Source organism: Mustela lutreola, chromosome 1 (assembly GCF_030435805.1).
Source record: "Mustela lutreola isolate mMusLut2 chromosome 1, mMusLut2.pri, whole genome shotgun sequence".
Classification (NCBI taxonomy): domain Eukaryota; kingdom Metazoa; phylum Chordata; class Mammalia; order Carnivora; family Mustelidae; genus Mustela; species Mustela lutreola.
In genome coordinates this window covers 72,474,955-72,497,940 of record NC_081290.1, presented here as the reverse complement: position 1 = coordinate 72,497,940, position 22,986 = coordinate 72,474,955, and the positions used below count along the sequence as shown (strand labels likewise).

The following is a 22,986-nucleotide window of genomic DNA, read 5'->3' as shown; positions in this document are numbered from 1 at the left end:
TTTTTTTTAACTTTTCAATATTGATCAATAGTTTAAAAAAAAATAAGCATTGTTGTATGTTAATAGAATTTCCCTGATACTCAACCATGAACCCTTTTATGAACTATATGCTGTTCTGACGTAAAGATTTTAATTATTATTTATTCTTAAATTCAACCATTACTTTTGAGTATTCTTTATGTGCCCGACACTGATACAGGCAGTGAGATATAACCGTAAACAAAAACAAGTCTTTACTGTCAGCCTGTATTCTATATCGCCAGAAAAGTATCAAAATGTATGCATCTACATTGATTAGGGTCCTAAGATCAGTCAGAAGAATACCTTTTTTTCTCATTTGTGTTTTAGTTATTTATCAGTAGGTAACTAATTACCTGCATGGTAAAATTAGCATACTGACTGGTTTATTTTGCTTTTCTATAAGCATGCTGGAAATATTAGAGAAGCTGCGAGGTGGATGGATGAGGCCCAGGCCTTGGACACAGCAGACAGATTTATCAATTCCAAGTGTGCAAAGTACATGCTAAAAGCCAATCTGATAAAAGAGGCTGAAGAAATGTGCTCAAAGTTTACAAGGGTTTGTACATCTAATGTTCTCATGAATAGTTTATACTTGTATATTTTTCAAAATTTGTTTTTAGTATCTTTAGTATGAAAATAGGATTTTAACTGAATTGCCATAGGAGAAGGAAACTGAAATCAATATTAGTATAAAACATAAATAAAATTTTCTTTTTAGTTGGTTGTGGGTTTTTAAACTCTGATTTCTATTGATGTATGTTCAGATGAATATTTTTTAAGGGTGAAAGAAACTAATGTTAAGACTGCTTGCTGTGTGCTAGTGTTCTCTTACGTTACTCTCCAACTCCAGTTACGTAGATCTTTTGATTATTTACAAAGATATATTTTTTTCAGTGATTAGAAATATAATTCCACTTCCTTACACATAACTGTTCCTTCTAATTCTAAAAATGGTTAGAAAGATAGAAAGTGATTTTGAAAGAATTTGTTTATCAGTTGACCATATTTTCCTTCTTAAATTCTATGAAGTGCTGTATTTGGTAAGAAATGTTCTTAAAATTTTTATATAGGAAGGAACATCAGCAGTAGAGAATTTGAATGAAATGCAGTGCATGTGGTTCCAGACAGAATGTGCCCAGGCTTATAAGGCAATGAATAAATTTGGTGAAGCACTTAAGAAGTGTCATGAGATTGAGAGAGTAAGTACTAGATATATATGAGTTTCTTATTTTTTTGTTATATGTTGAAGGTTTTGAGAAAGAAAAACTATAGTTTTTCTTCTTTATAATTCATAGCAAGTGATTTCTAAATATCAGTGCCCACATTTCTACGGTTTTTTAACGGAAATGTGAAATGTTTAGACTACATTTTCATCAGACTTGCCCATTATCTACTATTCTGGCAAGAATTCATGTGAAAAACTTGATAGAAAGTTTGTAGCTTGGCTGTTTTTACTGATTTTTTAATATTTCACATTGCTGCTCCATCTTCAGTAATACTAAGCTCATTAAGTTATTCTAGAAAGCTTTTTGTTTCAGGGGTTGATTGATGATGCAATATATCTTTGATAGTCATAAAGTATAAGCTTTGAATCCTTTCTACAGTATTTCTGTAGCCTGTATAATTCCTTATTTTCTGATACATGCATTGTTTTCTTAGTCCTCTTCTGATTTATTTCTATCATGAATGGTTAGTTTTCTTTTTTTCTGTTTTTCACAGATAAAAATAATTTATATAATTTCATGCTGTTCTCTTATTAAGCCCAGAACCCCAGAGCTAGTTGAATGTGTTAGGTTCTGGTTACTTGACTTAAATGCTAATTGATTCCTCTCCCACATACCAGCACAACATTATGTAGGATTCAAATTTGTATTATTAGAAAAATTGCCAAATACTACACATAGTCTTTGCAGGTTATTCTAAATATAAAAACTGAATGTTTAATGTGCAAATGTACTACATCATTATGTGTATAATTATTTAAATTAGTTGATTAATTATGTTAATTAATTGATTTGTCATGCTAGCTTTACGTATGATTAAGGAAGGAATAAATACATATATTTCAAATCATGTGTTTACTTTTCATTCAACAAATAATTCAGTGCTTGGTGTATGCCATATGTTGTGCTAGGGGATGGCTAGTTGTATTTGCTTATTTGATATGCAAAGTATTTATATTGGATGATTGTAATTTTAAATACATTTTTATTTTACTAATTTTTTCATGTGTAGGAAACAAGTAATTTGGAGTTTGGTTTCTATAGTTTTCTTTGACATTGTTTTATTTCAGTATAATAAAAAAGATAATTTTGTTAGCATTTTATAGAAATCACTGACGACCAGTTTGACTTTCATACATACTGTATGAGGAAGATTACCCTTAGATCATACGTGGACTTACTAAAACTAGAAGATGTACTTCGACAGCATCCATTTTACTTTAAAGCAGCAAGAATTGCTATAGAGATTTATTTGAAGCTTCATGACAACCCCCTTACAGATGAGAATAAAGAACATGAAGCTGATACAGGTATAATACTCAAAGATATCTTATTATTTGCTGTGGTATGTATATGCGTCTTTGTATTTTTGTGTAGCATAAATTTTTCTTGAGATTTTTAGTAGGCACCTTGTGGGAAGATGTTACACATGCTTGGAAAATGATCAACATTTTGTGGATTTCCCTAAGCAATAAAAGAAAAATACTGTTTATACTTTAAAACGTTAAGCAAGAATTTAATTTGTAACTGATTATTAGCTCTTAAGAAGTTGAATTTTATGAGTTTAACATTTAAAATCTGGTTTACCCTGTACTGTAAATTGCTAAATATCATTAGTGTCAGCATTCTACATTAGTGTTGGCTGTCAGTATATCTAGTTAGTCTTCTTTGTAGTATTTATAATTAACCTACTGAAAGTTGAATATTGCTTAAACATTAAAAGCCAGCTTGGAATCAAACTAGTGAAATTGCCTAATGATTTATCATTAGGCCAATTTTTAAAGTGCTGTTTTTATGCCATGATGCCAGAATATATCGTCTTCCTTAGATAATTATTTGGGAAGGGATCTCAGAATAACAATGATACAGGCATGTACAAGGAAAATGTGTGTCAGATTTTATTATTCAATCCTGAGCTTATTTTTCTTCTGAAGTTACTGTTGGTTGTTTTCTGTTTCCTTCTTCCTGTTAAAGACCTTTGGATTCCTTTTGTTAATTTTTATTAAAATTTAAAATCATAAATTGAAACCCTTGTATAGATTTCACTTGACCCTCTATCTGTTGTTGTTTCTTTAACTAGAAAGCAAATGCCAGTAAGAATCTACAGAACAATTTGCAGTTGAAGCTGAGAGCTGTGATCCTGTGGCTTCTTTTGTTTACCTCTCTGTTTGCTCCTCTTGCCTTTCTCCTCTTCTTCAAATTATACAAATGATAACCCAATTAATTCTAGTTAGACAAAGTTAAAACAATTCAGAAATACAACTAGCAAGTGTGAAAATCCCCTTTTACTATTCTTTGTACCCATAGATAATCTTTCAAAAGTTATCCCTATAAAAGGTTCAGTTGCTTTTGTACAAATTTACATATTTGTTTTATGTGTATGTAAACTCCAAACACATATTTTAGGGCAGTTCTTTGAGTTTTTGGTTTTCATTTTTTTTTTAAATTTTAATCCCATAAATGAGTGATGTTCTCTCCAGTATTTTACAACTTAGACTTGTTTTTTCATAGTGTTGCTCCGTATCTGCACATAACCTATTACAGTCATCAGTCATTTATTTTTTTAAAAAACTTTTTTTTTTTTTTTTTAATTTTTATGATTATTTATTTGACAGAGCACAGGTAGGCAGAGAGGCAGGCAGAGAGGGCGGGGGAAGCAGGCTCCCTGCCAAAGCAGAGAGCCTGATGCATGACTCGATCCCAGGATCCTGGGATAATGACCTGAGCCAAAGGCAGCAGCCTAACCCACTGAGCTACCCAGGCGCCCCATTTTAAAGGCTACATAGGAACCAATGTGGGGTTTTTTTCCCCCTCACCATTACAGAGCTATAATAAATGTCCTTGTACATCATTTTGTACTTGTTTATTTAGCATGGATTGTTAGAAGTGAACATTACTGGGTTAGAGTATGAGAATTTGAAATAGTGTCAAATTGCCTTCTGTAAAAGATTCATCAGTTTTTATTATCACAGACACTATGTTGAGCTTATCTTTTACTTTTTTGCTAACATAAAAAATTACCATCCTTTACATTTTCACTATTTTGGGGAAAATACCTGATTCATAATTCCTAGATTATTTAAAGATTTATTTATTTATTTTTAGAAAGAGGACGTATGTGGACACGCTTGTCTGGGGGTGGGGCAGAGGGAGAGAAAGTCCTAAGCAGACTCTGTGCTGAGTGTGGAGCCTGACACAGGCTCAGTCTCACAACCCAAGCTGAAATCAAGATTCAGACACTCAACTGGCTGTGCCAGTTAATTCCTAAATTTTTAAGAATGGAACATCTCTATATATTTTCATGTGGCCTTTGGCTTTCTTGTGTAAATTGCCTGTTCATGCCTTTTTCCCATTTTATTTTTCAACTTGGTTTGTAGAAGTTCTGTGCATGTTCGGGACTTTGATCCTTGTTTATGTATTGTAGAAATTTTCTTCCTGTTTTACTTCAGTCTTAACTTTATGGTGGGTATCTTTTATTATGGAAAAGTATTTTTATGAGACAAAATTTCTTTAGTCTTTTGTGACTTCTTAAGTCTTGCATAGAAAGGCTTTTTTACTTCAGAATTTAAAATATATTTTAGAAGGTATTTATCTTCTGTGTTTCCTTACAGTATTCTGTTATGTTTACAATCATCTGTAGTTAGTATTTTAAAAGATTTATTTATTTATTTTGAGAGGGTGGGGGAGGGGTAGAGAGGGAGAGGGAGAATCCCTAGCAGACATGGGACTCCATCCTGTGACCCTGAGATCATAAACCCAGCTAAAACCAAGAGTTGGATGGTCATCTGACTGTACCACCCAGGTACCCCTCATCTGGAGTTAATTGTTAACATAATGATGTGAAGTAGAAGGTAGCTTATTACCCCCAAATAGACTGCTGCCTCCTCATCAGTATTTATTGGTACGTTGTAATATTCCCCACTGCCTGGCTCCTCATCAGTATTTATTGGTACGTTGTAATATTCCCCACTGCCTGGCTCAGTCAGTGGATCATGCAACTCTTAATCTCTGGGTTTTGAGTTTGAGCCCCACATTGGATATAGATAGATTATATATATTTTTAAATTTTTAAAAATAACAAATGCCACCTTTATCATGAACTAAACTGTGAAACACACCGTAGTGGGTTATAGATGTCTGGTTCTAACATGCATCAGAGCTGCTTGTAAAGATATTAAACTGTGGTGTTGACATCAGTATATAAGATTCTATTATGATCTCTTTGTCTCTTCTTAAAAAAAATCTAATACTATGTCTTTAGAATTTTCTTGCTTTTATATCAACTTTCTTTTACATTTGAACTATAGAATTAGCTTGTCAGAAAGTTTCTTTTGGAGTTTTTAATTTGAATTGCATTTAAGATACAGATTACCATTTGGGGTAGGGATATCTTAAATAATATCGCATCTTTGCATACTAGAATGCATTGTATCTCCTATTTGTGTTTTAGTGTAATTGTCATATAACTTTGGTGAATTTACTGTTAGCATTATCTCTACATGTCTTTTTTTTTTCCATTACAGTATTCTAAATGAATATTGTTGTAGTTTTTCTTGGTATACTTATTGAACTCTGATATTAAGCTTAATAGTTTTTTCAGTTGATTTTTAAATAATTTTTTATGTAAGCTATTAATCTGTAAACACTGGTAGTTTTCTTTTCAGTATTTATACCTCTCTTTTTCATGCCTTATTGCATTGGTGAAGGTTGCTAAAAGTGCTAATTAATGGAAGCAGTAGTATGCTTGCTGCTTTTTTTAACTTTAGACTTAATATTTCTATGGTCTGCCATAATGCCTGCTATTTGTAGTAAATATCTGGTAGTTATCCTTTATTTGGTTGAGAAGTTGTGGTGTTTTTATCTATTTTCAGTAAACTTAGAATCTTAGTCATGTGGCCAGATTTCTTTTATTTTGCCTTATGTGAATGTTGATTTGGCTGTATAGAGTAGTTTAGATTTGGGTGTTATTTGCTATGTATACACTTATGTATGCATACACATACACATAATTTTTTTTTTCAAAATATTGCAATATTCCAGCATAGTAGAATTCTCCTCTGGCTCCTCCTAAGTGAAAATTCTGAGCCTTTATTTTGTACACACAAGTAGTAGGTAATTCATGTAAAGTTGAGACACTGTGCTTATCCAGATAATTAGTGCTACATTAAGTGAAACAGGATTTGAACTCTTAGTTTCTGATGTGGTTATTCCTTTCTCTGTTTTTGTGTGGGAACTCTGTTATTATGAGTTAGGTGAGTCCTTTCAAGGCAGTGGTAGATAACACAGAATAAGATCACAGAATAGCCAGTGGGCCAGATCCATACTGCAGTTTGATGTGATAAATAAAGTTTTATTGGGACTTAACTTACGTTTATGTATTATTTATGGCTAATTTTGTGCTACAACAACTGTGTTTAATTGCATCAGAGACCCGTGGCTTACAGAGCTGAAAATATTTAGTATCTGGCCCATTACAGAAAAAGATTATTGACTCCTGGTATAACATAGTGGAAAGAAAGAACCCAGACTTTGGAGTCAGAGTGAAGTGGATTTAAATCCTTGTTCTACCTTTTATTATTAATCTTGAGTTAATATTTTTCCTCTGATACCTCAGTTTTCTCATACATAAAATAATATTATACTATAATCCATGAGATTATTGAGGATATTAAGTAAAATTTATGCATGGTGTCTGCTATATAGTAAGGATGCAAGTGGTAGCAGTTATTTTACAAAAGGTCAGAATTCTTGTGGTTATTTGTAAATGTCTTATATTTCCAGAATGTAATTTTTGGTCCTTGTTTGAAATTTTCTTTTTTAGTAGTAAGGGCTTCTTTACTAAGAAAAAGAGAAACAGGTATGTATTTATTTTTGATGGTTGTTGTCTATTGACACATAATAAATTTCCCTAAATTTAGCAGCTTAGAACAACTATTTTCATAGTTCAGGAATTTAGAAGTATCTGGGTTGTTCCAGCTCAGGGTCTCTTATAAAGCTGTAGTTAAGTTGTTGATGGGGCGGTGTAGGGGCGCACCTGGGTGGCTTAGTTGGATAAGTGTCTCTGCCCCTTTGGGTCAGGTCATAATACCACATCCTGGGATTGAGCCCCACATTGGGCTCCCTGCTCAGCCGGAAGCCTGCTTCTCCCTTTCTTTCTCCTATTCCCCCTGCTGTGGGCTCTCTTCCTTCTCTCTCTTTCAGATAAATAAAGAAATAAAATATTTAAAAAGAAAAAGGTTAACTGGGGCTAGAAGATCCATTTCCCAGATGGCTTTCTCGCATGGCTTTTGGCAGGTGACCTTAATATTGTTAGTCTCTCTAGAGGGTTTCTTCAGTTCCACGAGACATAGTAGCTAGCCATGAAGGCAAGGAAGGAGCCACAACACTTTTAACATTCTGTTCTCTTGACATAACACCCCATCACTTCCTACATGTTCTGTTTGGTGGAAGTGAGTCACCAAGTATAACTTATATTTGAGTGGGAGAAGAATCAGATAATTTGTAGACATATTTTTAACTTCCATGTTCTACATTCTGGGCACAAATTATTTACATTATTCTTTTATCCTTTTTTTTTTTTAAGATTTTATTTGTTGGAGAGAGAGAGAGAGAGCAGGAGCAGGGAATCCAATGCGATACTTGATCCCAGGATTCTGGGCTCATGATCTGAGCCAAACGCAGACGCTTAACTGACTGAGCCACCCAGGCGCCCTATTTATATTATTCTTACATGCAGATTACACTTGCCCCTTCTGAGGCCTTCAAAAGTCTCATTCCATTACAGCATTAACTTGGAGTCTAGTTAGTTATATATGTATATGAGGTACTGGTGCTGATGTGATTTCTTGAATATGGTTCTTTAGTATAGCTGGTATAGCTCTTCAAGTGTAGTTCTTGATATGAAATCCTGTGCCGGGGCTCCTTGCTCATTCTCTTAAATAAGTAAATAAAATCTTAAAAAAATCCTGTGCCAAGTACATGTCCAGTATAAATTGATTGCAAAGGAATATTCTTGGTCAAAAGTGGGTGGTGAAGGGGAAATGGAAGGTACACAGGAGTTACTGGTTCTGTCAGTTCTCAAGTCCAGTTGAGGATAGCAGTTCTTTGATGAGGGCTCACGATGTAGTACTAATTCTCTAATGGTTTCTCGTTCTAGGCTCTGGTTTTTTGGTTCCACCTTCTGCATTTTCTTTCCTGTTCTTAAAAGTTAGCATTTGTGGGGTCCCTGGCCAGCTCACTTGGAAGAGCTTGCAACTCTTGATCCTGGTGTGGGGGTGCAAGTCCCATGTTGGGTGTAGTGTGATTACTAAAATTAATTTTTTTAAAAAAGTTAGCATTTGTTTGCAACTGAGTAGTTTTTCAGTCTGCTTCCAAAATTTGCGAGTCTTTTATACTATCTCTATTCCTTTTAGTCCAGATTTGCTGTTTCTGCCCATAGAATTCTCTTAAGAATTTTATAGTTTTTTTGTGAATTTTATTGGAAGCCACATGCACAAATATCATTGTCTGCCTTGAGTTTTTGCTGAGAGGACAGCACCCTTGAGTGTCTTAGAATTTCTGTTGTTTGAAAGGATCAGTGAATCATACCCTTAAAGTTTTTAAGAGAAAAGAGCCTTTTGGGTGACCGGTAGCTGAGACATCATCTTTTGAGTTTCAAAGGATTTTAAAGCCAAACTCTGCTTTCCTCATTGACATATTTTCTTGGCAGTTCTCTGAATTTGACCTTTGCTTAGGAGCCATTTCCAAAGAGGCTGAGAATTTTGAACACTGTCAAGTCCTTCTTCCATTTGTTTCTTTCTCTTGCGTTTTAATTACAAGCTTCAAGAGGAATTAGGTGCTGCCTGAACAACCTTCCCCCCCCCCTTTTTTTTTTCAGTTTGGAAATCCCTCTAGCTAGATCACTCAGTTCATTTGATACATTTTATGATGTTACTAAATACATGTTATTAAATTTTCTGCCTCTGTGTGAGTATGACATGTTTCACTTACAGCCTCTTCAAAATCCAGACTTTTGAGCTTCATTAATTCTTTTTTCCATGTCTTCCCACCTTTTGCTGTGCTCTGGAACCACAGTCAGTCCTACATTTTAGGTTTTTATTGCAGCAGCACCCCATTTCCAGGTACCAAAATTTGCCTTGGTTATCTATTGCTGCCTAACAGATTGCTTACACAGAGCTTTAAATAGCAAACATTTATTATCTCAGAGTTACTGTGGGCCAGGAATTCAGAAGTCACTTAGCTTAGCTGTAGGATTTTGAAAGATGTGGGTTCTCTCAGGAGATTGAAGCCAAAATGGCAACCAAAGACTTCTGAAGGGTTGATTTTAGTAGGAAAATCTGCTTTCAAGATGGCTTACTTTAATGGCTGGAGGCCTTTTTTGGCCACACGTGTCCTTCCATAAGGTTGTCTGTGTATCTTCACAGCATGGCAATTGGGTTTCTTCTGAGTGGTCCAAGAGAAAGCAAGGAGGAATCCACTGTGCTTTTATGTTCTGATCTTGGATGTCATACAGTTTGATTTCTAGCATATTCCATTTGTTGGAAGTGAGTTAAGTATAGCCTACAATTAAGGGAAGGGGAAATAGGTTCCATCTTTTGAAGGAAAGAGTTTATGGGCATATTTGAAAATCACCACTGTGATGGTATACTCTAGAATGACCTTATTCATTTCTCACTAAGTATTACCCAAATAAATACCAGTTGTACACGTAACTTTCATATTTATTGCTTGAAGACTATAGGTTTTTTTTTACTTTATTATCTAATATTTGTGATTTTCAGTCTTTCTTTTGAGACATTCCATAGTTTGTACCACACAAGCTATTGTTAATTTTCAGTGTCGAGCTTTTGATTTATCATATAGTTATTTATTATTCCATGAACAAATATTTGAATATTTTCTGTATATTCTGCTAGTTTTCTGGTAGGCCCTGAGAATACAAAATTTATGAGTAAGATAGGGTCTCTTCACCAATTCGCAGTCTAAAAGAGAAGCACATGTATAAATGAAGTATTGTGACAAGCAAATATATATGTCATAGTAGCAGCAGTTGAGTATAGAGAATGAATAACTCACAAGGTTAGAGAGGCATGACTAAGAAAAAGTGTAGTCTAAGGCCATAGAAATATGAAACAGCTTGTTAGATTTCTAGAACTGCAAGAGTAAGATTGCTGGGGGAACTTTTATGCTTTTATGTTTTGCTATGATTGCAACACCAGGTCTCCACCTGGTTTCAGAATATTTTTTTGAAGGGATCATCACAGTGTTCTCTAGCCATTGTGGAACCATTAAATGGCAAGGTACACATAGGTACATGAACTTGTATAACATGTCATATTTTGTCTGGGAGTTTTAATGAGAATGTTAAATTAGTGATTGATCATTACTAACCTGATTAATATGCTTTTCATTAATTAACGTATTGCCTATAGCAAACATGTCTGACAAAGAGCTGAAGAAGCTACGGAATAAACAAAGAAGAGCTCAAAAGAAAGCCCAGATAGAAGAAGAGAAAAAAAATGCAGAAAAAGAAAAGCAGCAGAGAAATCAGAAAAAGAAAAAGGATGATGATGATGAGGAAATTGGAGGTCCGAAAGAAGAGCTTATCCCTGAGAAACTAGCCAAGGTACTTAATAATAGTGTTGAGCACAATTGAGTGAAATTTTGTGACCAGCTATTGTCATTTTATACTGTCTTATTTAACTAATTTGATTATAGATTTTAGAGTGAAAAATCATTTTAATTTTTTGTCTATTTTCTTTCTCTTTCTTTCCCTCTCCCTCTGCCTCTCCTTCCCCTTCTTCCCCTCCCTCCCTCCCTCCCTTCCTTCCTTCCTTCCTTCCTTTGTCTTTCTGTCTGTTTGTCTTTCTGTCTTCCTATCTGTCTTTTTTTCTTTCTTGGAATAATGATCCTGATCCAGAGTAATCTAGTATGGTATAGTGGAAGGTTTGGGTTTTTGAGTCATTCTGATCTGGGTCCACATAATCAGCACTTATACTTCACTGTGTGTCTTGGACACTTTGTCTAACCTCTCTGATGATATTCTCTTGTATAAAATGGGACTAGGAAAAAATCCCTACTAGGCAGGGATGTTAGGATTAAAGGAACTTTATGTGCAAATAATGAAGCATCTGTTAAAAGTGGTAACATGCAACTTTTTATATCTGGACCAAATTGAGCTTATCTCTCACCAGTGTGTCAGTTTACGGTATTTCTTTATTGGACTTTGTGATTTGAACCTAATCTCTCTAAAAGCCCCTAAATATCTTCCCCCATGCCAAAAATCATGTCTGCCGTTATTAACTGTTAAGCTGAAACCAAGGTATTCATTGTCAGATAAGCCATTTTGATTAGTAACATATCCATGCAGTTTTCTTCTGGCCCTTGGTGTTGGGCTACTCCATGTGAAAATAATTGCATAGTTTATTATGTTAAAGCAGTGAATACAGTATGCACATTAGTAATTAAAAAGTCAAAATCAACTGCCTTATAACTAAGAAAAATTATAATACCTAATAAGTAGAGTTGAAAAATAGTTTTAGGATCAAATCAGAGCAGATGGACGATAATATCTCAAAGCAGTATTGCTAAGAACCATAGAAAAATCTGGCTTGGATTTCAAAGGATATATTGACATCTTTTCACAAGTAAATGTATAACTTCTAGGAACAAAGATACTACCTTTTTATTGTTGAGAGTTTATTGGAAGAATATACAGAATAGTGAGGAAACACAGAAAATTGACCTTTTAGGCCTCATGGAGAATTATACAGTTATTCAGGGGTAATATCAGCTTTAAGAGCTTTCCATCTTTATGCTTCAGCTTTCTTTATTACTACCACTTTTACCACTGTCACTGACTGTGTGCCACCACCATTTTTTCTACATGCTTTCTCTGTAGCCCATAATTTTTCCTAATGACTTTTCTTTGTAACACTTCATATCTTCCATTATACTTCTTGAAGAGAGGATCTATTTGGATTGCTTAGTCACTGTCTAATAAAGGTTACTTACCCCCACAGAGCAGAATTTTTATACCAAGCCTCCTTATAGACTATTGACCTTGTGTCCACTGTATCATAGCTGCTTTTGGGCCAGATACCAAGTTATAGTCTAATTATTTATAGCTAGAGATTTTATAGTCTCAGAAGAAAATAATCCCTATAGAAATTGCTTTATTTGGAAAGAGCCCAGTGAAAGGTACCAGTTTCATAGGCTGCCATTTAATATATACTATTCTTGCCTGTTAGGCATATGGCACACTTCTCTTCCTAAGATAACTACCTCCAGGATGCCCCCTTCTAATAGCATCCACACTTACTTATATCCCTAGTGTGGTGGCAGTGCTAGATTACACCAAGCCATCATAGTAAGGTTTGGCATTGTAAGCTGTTTAAAAAGCTGCTTGCCAAATCTAGATTTACAGTGTCTCGATTCCGATTTTTTGTGATCCTATATTTTATCATTATTAATGTTATATCATTATTATTGTTATATCATTCTTAGTGTTAATAATGGTATATTTAGTGTCACCAGTTCAGGATTTTATATATGTAATATAAAATAAAAGCATTATTAAGTTAGCAGTAATTCCACTTAAAGAAAAAAAGAAAATAGGAAGAGGTTTAGTGAGTTTTAATATTCAGTTAGCTGAGTATAAACCAGAAATCTTTGTTTCTCCAACTTACCATGAGGCAGTAGTTGGTATTTATGAATTCCCTCATGTACCACCAATGCTATGTTCCTCCTTGCCTTCAGGTAGTATTCATCTCAGCTGGATTATTTTTTCCCTTCTGTGCACACATGACATTTCTCCTCATCAGTGTATTCTTATTATTCTGTCTGTATGGGGTTTAACAGTTCTAAACTTTCTGTTGCTACTCTGGGAGTATAGGGAGATGTATTCCTATACAACATATTGTAATACAGATTAGACTTCACATCAGTTTATAAATTTAAAAATCACGTATGAGCAAAACTGCCCTTGTGGATCTCTTACATTGCCCATCAACACAATGCAGTTCCAGTCTGTATCTCTTCCAACTTAGGTAAATTCAGATCTTCACGACTATCTAAGTTTGAGAGACAAAAATGAGTACGCATAATTCTGGCAATTTTCATCCAGTCCTCCACTCAGTGAACACAGGACCCTAGCTGAGTTTGAGACCAAGGAATTATGACTACCATTTGTTTAGTCCATGTCAGTTCCTGTGTGCCTCTCCCAGTGTGAACATTTTGCTATATTGAGTTTCATTTTGGTACTTAATAGGGTTGTCGTGCACAGAATGCAAAGTTGTGAGAGAGGGAGAGAGAGATTTATTTCTATGCATCTTGTCTTTACAGCTTTAGGGACTTGATGGTACTTTTTTCTTTCTTTCTTTCTTTCTTTTTTTTTTAATCTTAAACACTGATTGTAGAACTCAACCCTGTTGATAGGCTTTTGTATATATAACTTCATATTTCATTATGTATATATGAATATAGAATGTAGGTAGCTTTATTATGGTTATGTACATAACCATATGTGCATGGTTTTGTCAGACAAAATGATAAAAATCTTACCTATACAAGGCACACAGAAACATGGGGACAATTAGGTCCAGATTTTTTTGTAGTGGCATATGTTGTTCTTTATTAGGATTGCAGGCAAAATTTCTCTTTTCTTTTTCTAAGCTTAAATACTTAGATTTCAGTAAGTATAATGCTCATATTGACTTAGCTTCCTTATATTCTTTGTTTCCATTTTGTGACAGCAGTCATATCTCCCTGGTAGTAAATTACCCTAGTCATTATAGTGATCCTCATTTCAGTCTGTGCTCTGGAAGTCTTAAAAAACTTGATACAGCTCCATTACAATTTCAGTTTTCAGTTCTTTATCTTTCCCTGGTAGACCTTTCTCCTCTGTATACCACAAATCCCAAATCAGTAGAACATAAAATTGTGGAAATAAGAAGCAAAATATCTACAAATGTATGAGAAAGGCACACTTAGGAGGTCTCCTCTCTCCCTGCTGTCTCTTGGTATCCACGGCTAGTAGACTGACAGTGCCATATAGTGATTTCTTGTTTAGAGCATGTGTCCTTCAGAATAATGCCAGCTGCCTACATGCTAGTATAAAGTAAAACTCCTAGACATCACTTTCTTGCCTGCGGTGTTTTTTATTTCTTTGTTTGTTTTTAATGCTGTGAAATAATTTCCTTAGCCAGAATCTGTGTTGGTAAAACCACAATTACCATATTGGTAGAGGCATGTGGGATTGTTATGGCAAATACAAATTCCACCAAGGATAAATCTTATTACCTCTGTGATGAGACAAGGCAAATACAGGCATGGATATTCAGTACCTTTCTGATAAATATGGTATTCTCCAGCCCCATCCCAGTCTACAGAGATGAATTTTGTCTTAGATACTCAGTCTAGGAGTGTAACAGTAACACAATTATGTATTAAGTATTTCCTGTCCAGGAATTATTACAGGTATATAATTAATATGACATCTACATAATTAATAAAGGATGACAGAGACAGTTCAATAAACATAAATCTTCTTAAATGCTATCTCACCATTAGTATGGCATTGGAATAAATATGAATTCTATAGAATTTGTATGAGAACAAAGCAAGATAGAATGGTTATTTTACTGCCTTTAATAGCTTGATCATACTTCACTTTGAATTTAAAAAGAATGTTGACTCATTCTGTAATATTCTCTATCTCTCTCTCTCTCTCGACCCCTCTGCATCCTATTTAATATTTCTCCTCTGTCCTCCCCCCATCCTACCCCTTGGCTACCTTACCTGTTCATCTCACTGTCTTTCTTTGCCTGGTTCTGTTTTATCTTTCTTTTTACTTGTTGGATAGTTTCTATCCAGACATAATATATATATATATATGGTTAAAAACCTGTGAAGAGTTGTAGAGTTCAAATTCCCCTTCCTTTAGATTATGGGAAGTTAAAATATGACAGTATTTCTGGGTAATGGGTAAGTGATTTTTACCAAAAAGAAAACACCCAGAAAGTGAAGTGTTTTTAATAGAATAAAGTCACATCCTTTTCCCCCTCCCCCATCTTGCTTCCATTTGTATAATATCTTTTATTTTTGTTAGGTTGAAACTCCATTGGAAGAAGCTATTAAATTTTTAACACCGTTGAAGAACTTGGTGAAGAACAAGATAGAAACGCATCTTTTTGCCTTTGAGATTTACTTTAGGAAAGGTAGGCAATTAGGGTATAGTGGCCCTGACAAAATTGATCACTGTATTTCTTAGATATAGTCACCCAAATCCAGTGTTCTCACCACCATAGGGTTTTCCCAATGTAGCATCTCACAGAAATGCCTGTTACATGTGTACGATATTGTGAGTCTCCTAGGACATTAAAATCAATAATAGATATACATACATAACTAAGATTAAGGTCAGATACAGTAGTTACTATGTATAGGTGTGGATAAAATTAGTTAATGATACTGAGCTTTGATTAGTGCTTGATACAGAGGGAGCACTGAATAAATGTTGGTTATTATTAACTATTGTTAGAAGATGTGGTGCTTGAGGTGTATCTTGAAAAATGGATATTTCTAAAAGAAGATGCATGGAAAGGAAGAAGATCCATTAAGAAAACACAAATATGCTTAAATAATGTTGAGGTTGTCTGTTGTCCGAGTCAGGTAAAAGATAATGGAACCTCTTGGTTGTCTTGCTTAGAATGCCTAGACTATATATAGATACTAAGACTTTGTGGTATTGAATTGCTATAATCCAGGTAGTTCATTAAAAAAAAAAAAGAAAAAGTATATCATTAAGATGACACATCCTGAAGAGAAGAGCAATTGGTTAGTAAGATCTGACAGAAGGTTTTTGCTCCAAGCAGTGTAACTGTTCTAAAAGAGATTGAATAAAATGGTACCTCTATAGAGTTTCCATTAAAAAATCAAGTTTATCCAAAGTAATTAATAGTAATGTTGGGTAAAGGTTGCTATATAGTATTGCTTGGAAATAGGACACAAAACTATAGTTTGGTTTTAATTTTTATTAAGATATTTACATGGGGATGTAAGACAGAGAAAGGGCCAGGAAGAAATAGATAAAAAAAAAAAAAAACAGGTGGTCTTTTGATGGATTTGAGTGATTACAGTGGTTTCCATTATATTTCTGTTTTCCAAAATGATTGTGTTGTAATTTGGAAAAGAAATTTAATAAATAGTCCAGTAATTTTAGGAACTTCTAAAGAAAAGTTAATGCAACTCCCCTTTTTCTTTTTCTTTCTTTCTTTTCTTTATTTAGAGAGTGCATGGGAGCTATGTGGGGGTTGGGGGGAGAGGGGGAGAGAGAATCTTAAGCAGGCTCCATGCATGGAGGAACCCAGTGCAGGGCTTGATCTCATGATTCTGAGATCATGACCTGAGCCAAAATCAAGAGTCAGACCTGTAATCTACTGAGCCACCCATGTGCCGCAATAACAACAAATGTTCTTAAACAGAATCCTGAAGTATAAAAAAGCTGTTCTCCTTAAAGTGGGGAAGGGCAGTCTGAATTCCTTACAATTGGCTTCTTGATTGTGTTCTAACCTCTGAAGGGCTCTTCAGCATTTGGAATTCACTGTAGTTGTGTGATAGGCAGTATTTTTAGCTTTCTGAGTGTTGGAGTAAGGGAAAAAGAAATGTCAGAGGAGCCTGGAGTTTTGAATTTTGTTATTTGGAGAATGGTACCAAATCGGGAAGTCTTTTTTTTTTTTTTTTAAAGATTTTATTTATTTATTTGACAGACAGAGATCACAAGTAGGCAGAGAGGCAGAGAGAGAGAGAGGAGGAAGCAGGCTCCCTGCTGAGCAGAGAGCCCGATGCGGGGCTCGATCCCAGGACACCGAGATCATGACCTGAGCCGAAGGCAGCGGCTTAACCACTGAGCCACCCAGGCGCCCCCCAAATCGGGAAGTCTTAACAAAGAAGTAGTTTTTAGATGGGACTTGGAAGTGCAGTGGAGTAATCAGGTGAAATTTCCATTCAACAGATGGAAACACTACTGAAGCTTGGGAAACATGGGGGTGTGTAGGGATAGTGTAGAAAGATATGAGAAATCACTGAAAACATTACCTTGGTGCATATTGTATCTTTTGAGGAGGAAGCAAAACCAGGGATTGATTAGGAGAGGACACCAAATTAGGAGGGAAACCATTTCATATGAATGTCACAAAATCCAAGAAAAGAGCTAGTCTGAAGTATCAGTAATGAAGTTTTATAAGTAGTGCAGAAAATCCATTTACTTCTATTAAATTAGGAGGTTAAGAAACGGCTTAAGTTTTGTTTATATGGCATTAGTTCAAATATTATTGAATGTTATCTAAATTTTTTGTACTTCATAAAACATTTTTTTCTTAATGAATATTGTGTGGAAAATATTAGCTAATGTTCTAATCTGAGGAAATCATTTGCTTCAATCATGTTGCAGTTCACATATGATTGACTGTAAATTAGTTTCTCTATTTGTAATTCTCTAAATTAATCCTCCAAAGGAGGGCAGCTTATTTTATCAAATGATCAAAATATATTTTACTTTTTCTTTTTATAGAAAAGTTTCTTTTGATGCTACAATCAGTAAAGAGGGCATTTGCTATTGATTCTAGTCATCCCTGGCTTCATGAGTGTATGATTCGACTCTTTAGTACTGGTATGTTTTTGTTTTACATTATTTAAGATTTGATTACAGTAGTGGATAGTGACTGTATAAGTGATCTATTTAACTTTGTCATAAACTCAGTCATTTTAAAGCTGATGGATTTTAAATTAGCTAAGGGGAAAAACAGGATTCTTTTCTTTGTGATGAAGGTCTTTATTTTAAGGCTAGAAATGTTACATGATTTTGATATAGAATTGTTCAGTCCAAATATTTGAGAATAACCTTTGTTCCTGTTTCTAAAAAGTTACATGTAAGTTGAAACTTTGAAACATACTCATTGTGTAAAGTTTTTTAATAAATCATTCTAAAATTGAAAAATCTCGTTGAAATTGACTAGCTACTTCCTTGCATATCTGTCTTCAGAATTCCTGGAGTCATAAAATTTTTGTTACTAAGTATAGATTTAAATTTTATAGTTGAGAAATCTAGGCCCTTAAAAGATTAAATGACTTATTCAAGGTAACACAAATAATTAGTAATGAAGCAGGAATGAGAGCTCAGGTCTTCATATTATTCTTTATACTAAAGAGCTATACATTTAAAGTAAAGTATTCCTGTAGTCAAGTGATGGTGGTAGTTTTAATTTTTAAGTGACTGAATCTTTATAATAGAACAATCTGCAAGTACTGTTAAATTACCTATCTCATTGCTGAATACTCAGCCATATATGAATCCATACATATTTAAATAATGAGAGTAAATCAGTCTTCCCAATCAGTCTTTTGAGAAATGCTAAATTGTCCTGATTAAGAACATTCTTTTGACTTCTGAGAAAAAATAAAAACTTACTTCAATTATATTTATGCTTGTTAAAAAAATTGATTCCTGTTGTAAACACTGAATCATAGAATGTTTCTCAGATTCTTAAATTATGAAATTAATAAATAACATAACCGCCTTATAGAAAATAGAAGAAAGAATTGCTATATTTATTTATTTTGTTTTTAAGATTTTATTTATTTATTTGACAGAGAGAGATCACAAGTAGGCAGAGAGGCAGGCAGAGAGAGAAGGGGAAGCAGGCTCCCTGCTGAGCAGAGAGCCTGATGTGGGTCCTGATCCCTGGACCTTGGGATCATGACCTGAGCCGAAGGCAGAGGCTTAACCGAGCCACCCAGGCAGCCCAGAATTGCTGTATTTAGAGAAAATAAAATTTCTAGTATCTTTTTTTGTATTAAACTTTTTGAAATCGTTGAGTTAGAAGATGAAGGCCAAGAGTAATGGTCTTAAATCCATTCCTGGTTAGGATGGAGTGCACTTAAGCTGTTTTGAGAATTAATATAAACACTTTATTCATATAATCAGCTCTTTCCTAAAACGTAGTAAAATAATACATAAAATTCTATGAATTTGGAGACTAACCTTTGAAATAGGAATTAAAAGTGGCATATCTGAGTATATTTACTTACAGTATGTGTGTGGATTGATGAACATACGACTGTTTCCTTGGAACAGTTCTTTCAAGAATTAAAATGCTCTTGGATTTCAGAAGAACAAAGGCAGGATGGTCCTGATGTAAGAGTAGAATTATTTTGTGTCACTGTTAGCTATACCCATTGCTCCAGATGTTTAGCTGACAGCATTGTCAGGAAGAGAGTTACAAAGTAATTCTGATTTTGACTAAATTTAGACAATTAAATGATAATTTGGAGTGATAATGATGCACTTTCTCTTTAAAAAGCCTTCAAGAATTGGGTAGACTGCTCTGTTAAAAACAGGTGTATACTGTATAAAAATACCTGTGAAACTACAAAGGCACAGAGTCGGGGCATCTTTGATATACCCTACAGGGTTCCTTTAACTAATATATTTGGTACTTAAAAAAACAACAACACTGACTTAGAAGTAATTTTTCAAGAACACGTTTGTCATGTCAAGTTATATTATACTTCTTCACAAAGAAATTCTCACAGTAACACCTTTCTGGGAAGTATGGGGATAAAAAGGTGCATCAACACCTATTTTATTATAGAAACCAAGTAAATTATAGAAACCAAGTAAATATACTCATTTTAGGCTGATTATGAGTACCCTTAAAATCCTCCGAATGTTGTTATACTACCAATGTAATTAGTATCTGCTACATAGTAATTTACCATACAGGTCATCTTTCTTTCCCCCTTTTAATTATGAAGATGATTTTCAAGTTTTTTTTTTTTAAGTTATAGGACTTAGAGCAACTTAAACTACTACATTCCTGCTCATGCTAAGTAAAAGATAGGAGCTTAGGTATTCAGTTGTTTCATTATTCATTTACATGCTTTTAAAATCACTGGTCATCTTGTTCTATAATGAATCTTTTGTCTTTTCCTCTGTCATTTGTACAAAATCCTTTTTTCTTTTATTTGCAGATTATTTTTCTTCTATACTAATACATTTCTCTCCTAAAAACTTCATTAATACTCTCATTTATCTACTTTACTGTTTTGAGTGGTAATCACTTTTAGGTTGTCCTTTAACTAGTAGTGAGTAGTCTTTAGCTTACACAAAATATGAGCTTTTTTTTTTTAAAAAAAAGATTTCATTTATTTATTTGCCAGAGAGAGAGAGCACGCACAGCAGGCAGAGTAGCAGGCAGAGGCCGAGAGAGAAGCAGACTCCCTGCCAAGCAAGGAGCCTGATATGGGACTAGATCCCAGGACCCTGGGATCATGATCTGAGCCGAAGGCATCGGCTTAACCCACTGAGCCACCCAGGTGTCCCAAAAATATGAGCATTTTCTACCCAAATTATAAATGAAAATGCCAGCTAGCCTGGGAATCCAGAGAAATTCTTTTTCTTTTTCTTTAAGATTTTATTTATTTATTTGACAGAGATCACAAGTAGGAAGAGAGGCAAGCAGAGTGGGGGCGGGGGAAGCAGGCTCCCTGCTGAGCAGGGAACCCGATGTGGGGCTCAATCCCAGGACCCTGAGATCATGACCCGAGCCGAAGGCAGAGGCTTAACCCACTGAGCCACCCAGGTGCCCCAGAGAAATTCTTTTTGCTGAGAATCAGCCCCCTTTTCAATGCGACTGTTAACCATTGATGATTACTAACTTAATCTGCTTTAGGATGAACCAACCATTATTTTAATTTTAAGATGTTGAAAGACTCCAATCAAAAGCCTCTTAGAGAAGGTTTTATTACCCTTCCCTCAATCAAGTATTGCTTTTCTGTGATTCACAAGACATTGTTCTATCAGAAGATAGCAAGGAAGATAAGTAGTCTGGGATTTTTTATTTTCCTGAGACCTCAATATTTTTTGTTAGTTTTAATCACTTTCAAAGGATTTTTAGATTGATCCAGCAGCCCTCTAGTCTTTAGCAATAAAAGCTTATCTAATAGATTGTGACGTTTGCGGTTGCTCCTTTCCTTAAAGATACAGGTAAAATTGCATTCTATAGAATTCCATACAACATTCTAAGTTGTACTGCAGCAGAGTTTTGTTGTTGTTGTAATTAGTATCTTCCTGGAAATTATAGTTCCAGTCTACATAACACAAGGGAGTAAACAGAGTCAGCCTTAAACATTTTGTGATTTAGTGACAAATATTTTTGGAAATAGCTATTAATGGAAGTTGGGAGTTACATAAATATTTCCTATTTATATATCCCAAATATATATATTTTTTAATTGTGTGGCCTTTTTTTTTTTTTAAAGCAGTTTTGATTTTTCTGGGAAGATTGTTTTAATCTGAGGAAAACGGATTTAATGAAGATCATAAAAACATGAAAAGCTTAGCTTCCACCTGTAACCAACTGTAATCTAACTATGTGATTACCTTCCCATCTTCATATAGTGTCCGGAAAGCACATAATGCAAAACAACAAAGCCCATGGAAGTACCACATTTTATAGAAAATCCTTGGTTTTGACATAATGTTCATTGTAATTGGCTATCATCTATTTTACCAACTTTTCTTTGAGTTCTCTCTGTACTCCTGCTTCCCCTGAAAAACAAATACTGATAAATTGCAAAAGTTGAAAGTACAGCCATGATGGAGTTTAAGCTATATTCTTTAGTAACTCATTTAATTGGGGAGAAAAGCCCTCATTTAATTGAACCACTCAATTCTATAGAATGAGAGAAGAAATATTATTTAACCAACAAAAGTCTTATAATTAATTATTCAGGTACATAATAATAATATGTCAAATATTTCATGTAGATGTTTACTACCCAAGATTTCATGTTTAATTTTAAACTTAGGATAGTGATCCATTAGGGAGATAATGAAAGCAGTTTAGTAAGTCATTACTACCATTTGAAAATCTAAAATAGAAATAGAGTAGAAAATACCAGAATGCATAGCACAAAGTTAGGGTTAGTGTTCTGTGCAACTTTTGCTTCACATAATGAGTTAAGTACATGGGATACATACTCATCAGTATGATATTTGAAAAGTGACCACTGTGGTCATACATTTTCAATCTATGACAAAAGTAATAATAATTTATCAAATTATATATTTAGCTATTATATAATTAGCTCTCTTATATATAACCTTTCTTTACTGTGATCATTTTAGGTTAGGTATTTCCTCAATTTTATAGATCAAGAAATAAGTTCAGAGAGGTTGTGACTTGTCCAAGCCTAGATCCAAACCCAGTTCTGTCTGGCTCAAAGCTTCAGTCTCTCTCTCTATATATACCAAAATAATGATGGGAAAAAAACACACCAAAATTCAGTCAGCGTTTGGGGCGGGGAGGGTCAGCTTTTCCATCTCTAAATCCCAGGCCCTGAAAATAAGATTATTACTAGCACGTAGTCATTACAGGAAAATACTTTGTTGATCCTTTAGAATTTATTATATAGTGATAACTCAGTTTAAATAGCCCCTACAAATAAAGGTCAATGAAGTCAGTCATATTGTCTTTTAAAATTGCTAAATTTTATAATGCCTTACTTGGGTATAGAAGATGGAGGTGAGGAAAATTCTGTTGTCTTCAGCACTCCATAATTACTGTGACAGTATTTATCAGGTAGGTGTCATCAAAGCCCCTACTTTACAGACTTGATTTGAAGTTGAGGGGGGCAGGCCTTTGGGCTTGGAAGGCTACAGAATTACATCTTTCATTACCTG

At 34.4% G+C, this 22,986-nt stretch overlaps 1 protein-coding gene across 2 annotated transcripts in view; it reads left to right on the top strand.

Moving 5' to 3' along the window:
• Positions 1–22,986, top strand: part of NAA15 (N-alpha-acetyltransferase 15, NatA auxiliary subunit) — an 84,316-nt gene that overhangs the window by 55,081 nt on the left and 6,249 nt on the right. For both annotated transcript variants that reach the window (XM_059168473.1, XM_059168466.1), the window contains exons 12-17: positions 425–577; positions 1,092–1,220; positions 2,341–2,554; positions 10,676–10,869; positions 15,352–15,460; positions 17,815–17,913. In XM_059168473.1, coding sequence (XP_059024456.1) covers positions 425–577; positions 1,092–1,220; positions 2,341–2,554; positions 10,676–10,869; positions 15,352–15,460; positions 17,815–17,913 — 898 coding nt within the window. The remainder of the gene's footprint in view (positions 1–424; positions 578–1,091; positions 1,221–2,340; positions 2,555–10,675; positions 10,870–15,351; positions 15,461–17,814; positions 17,914–22,986) is intronic.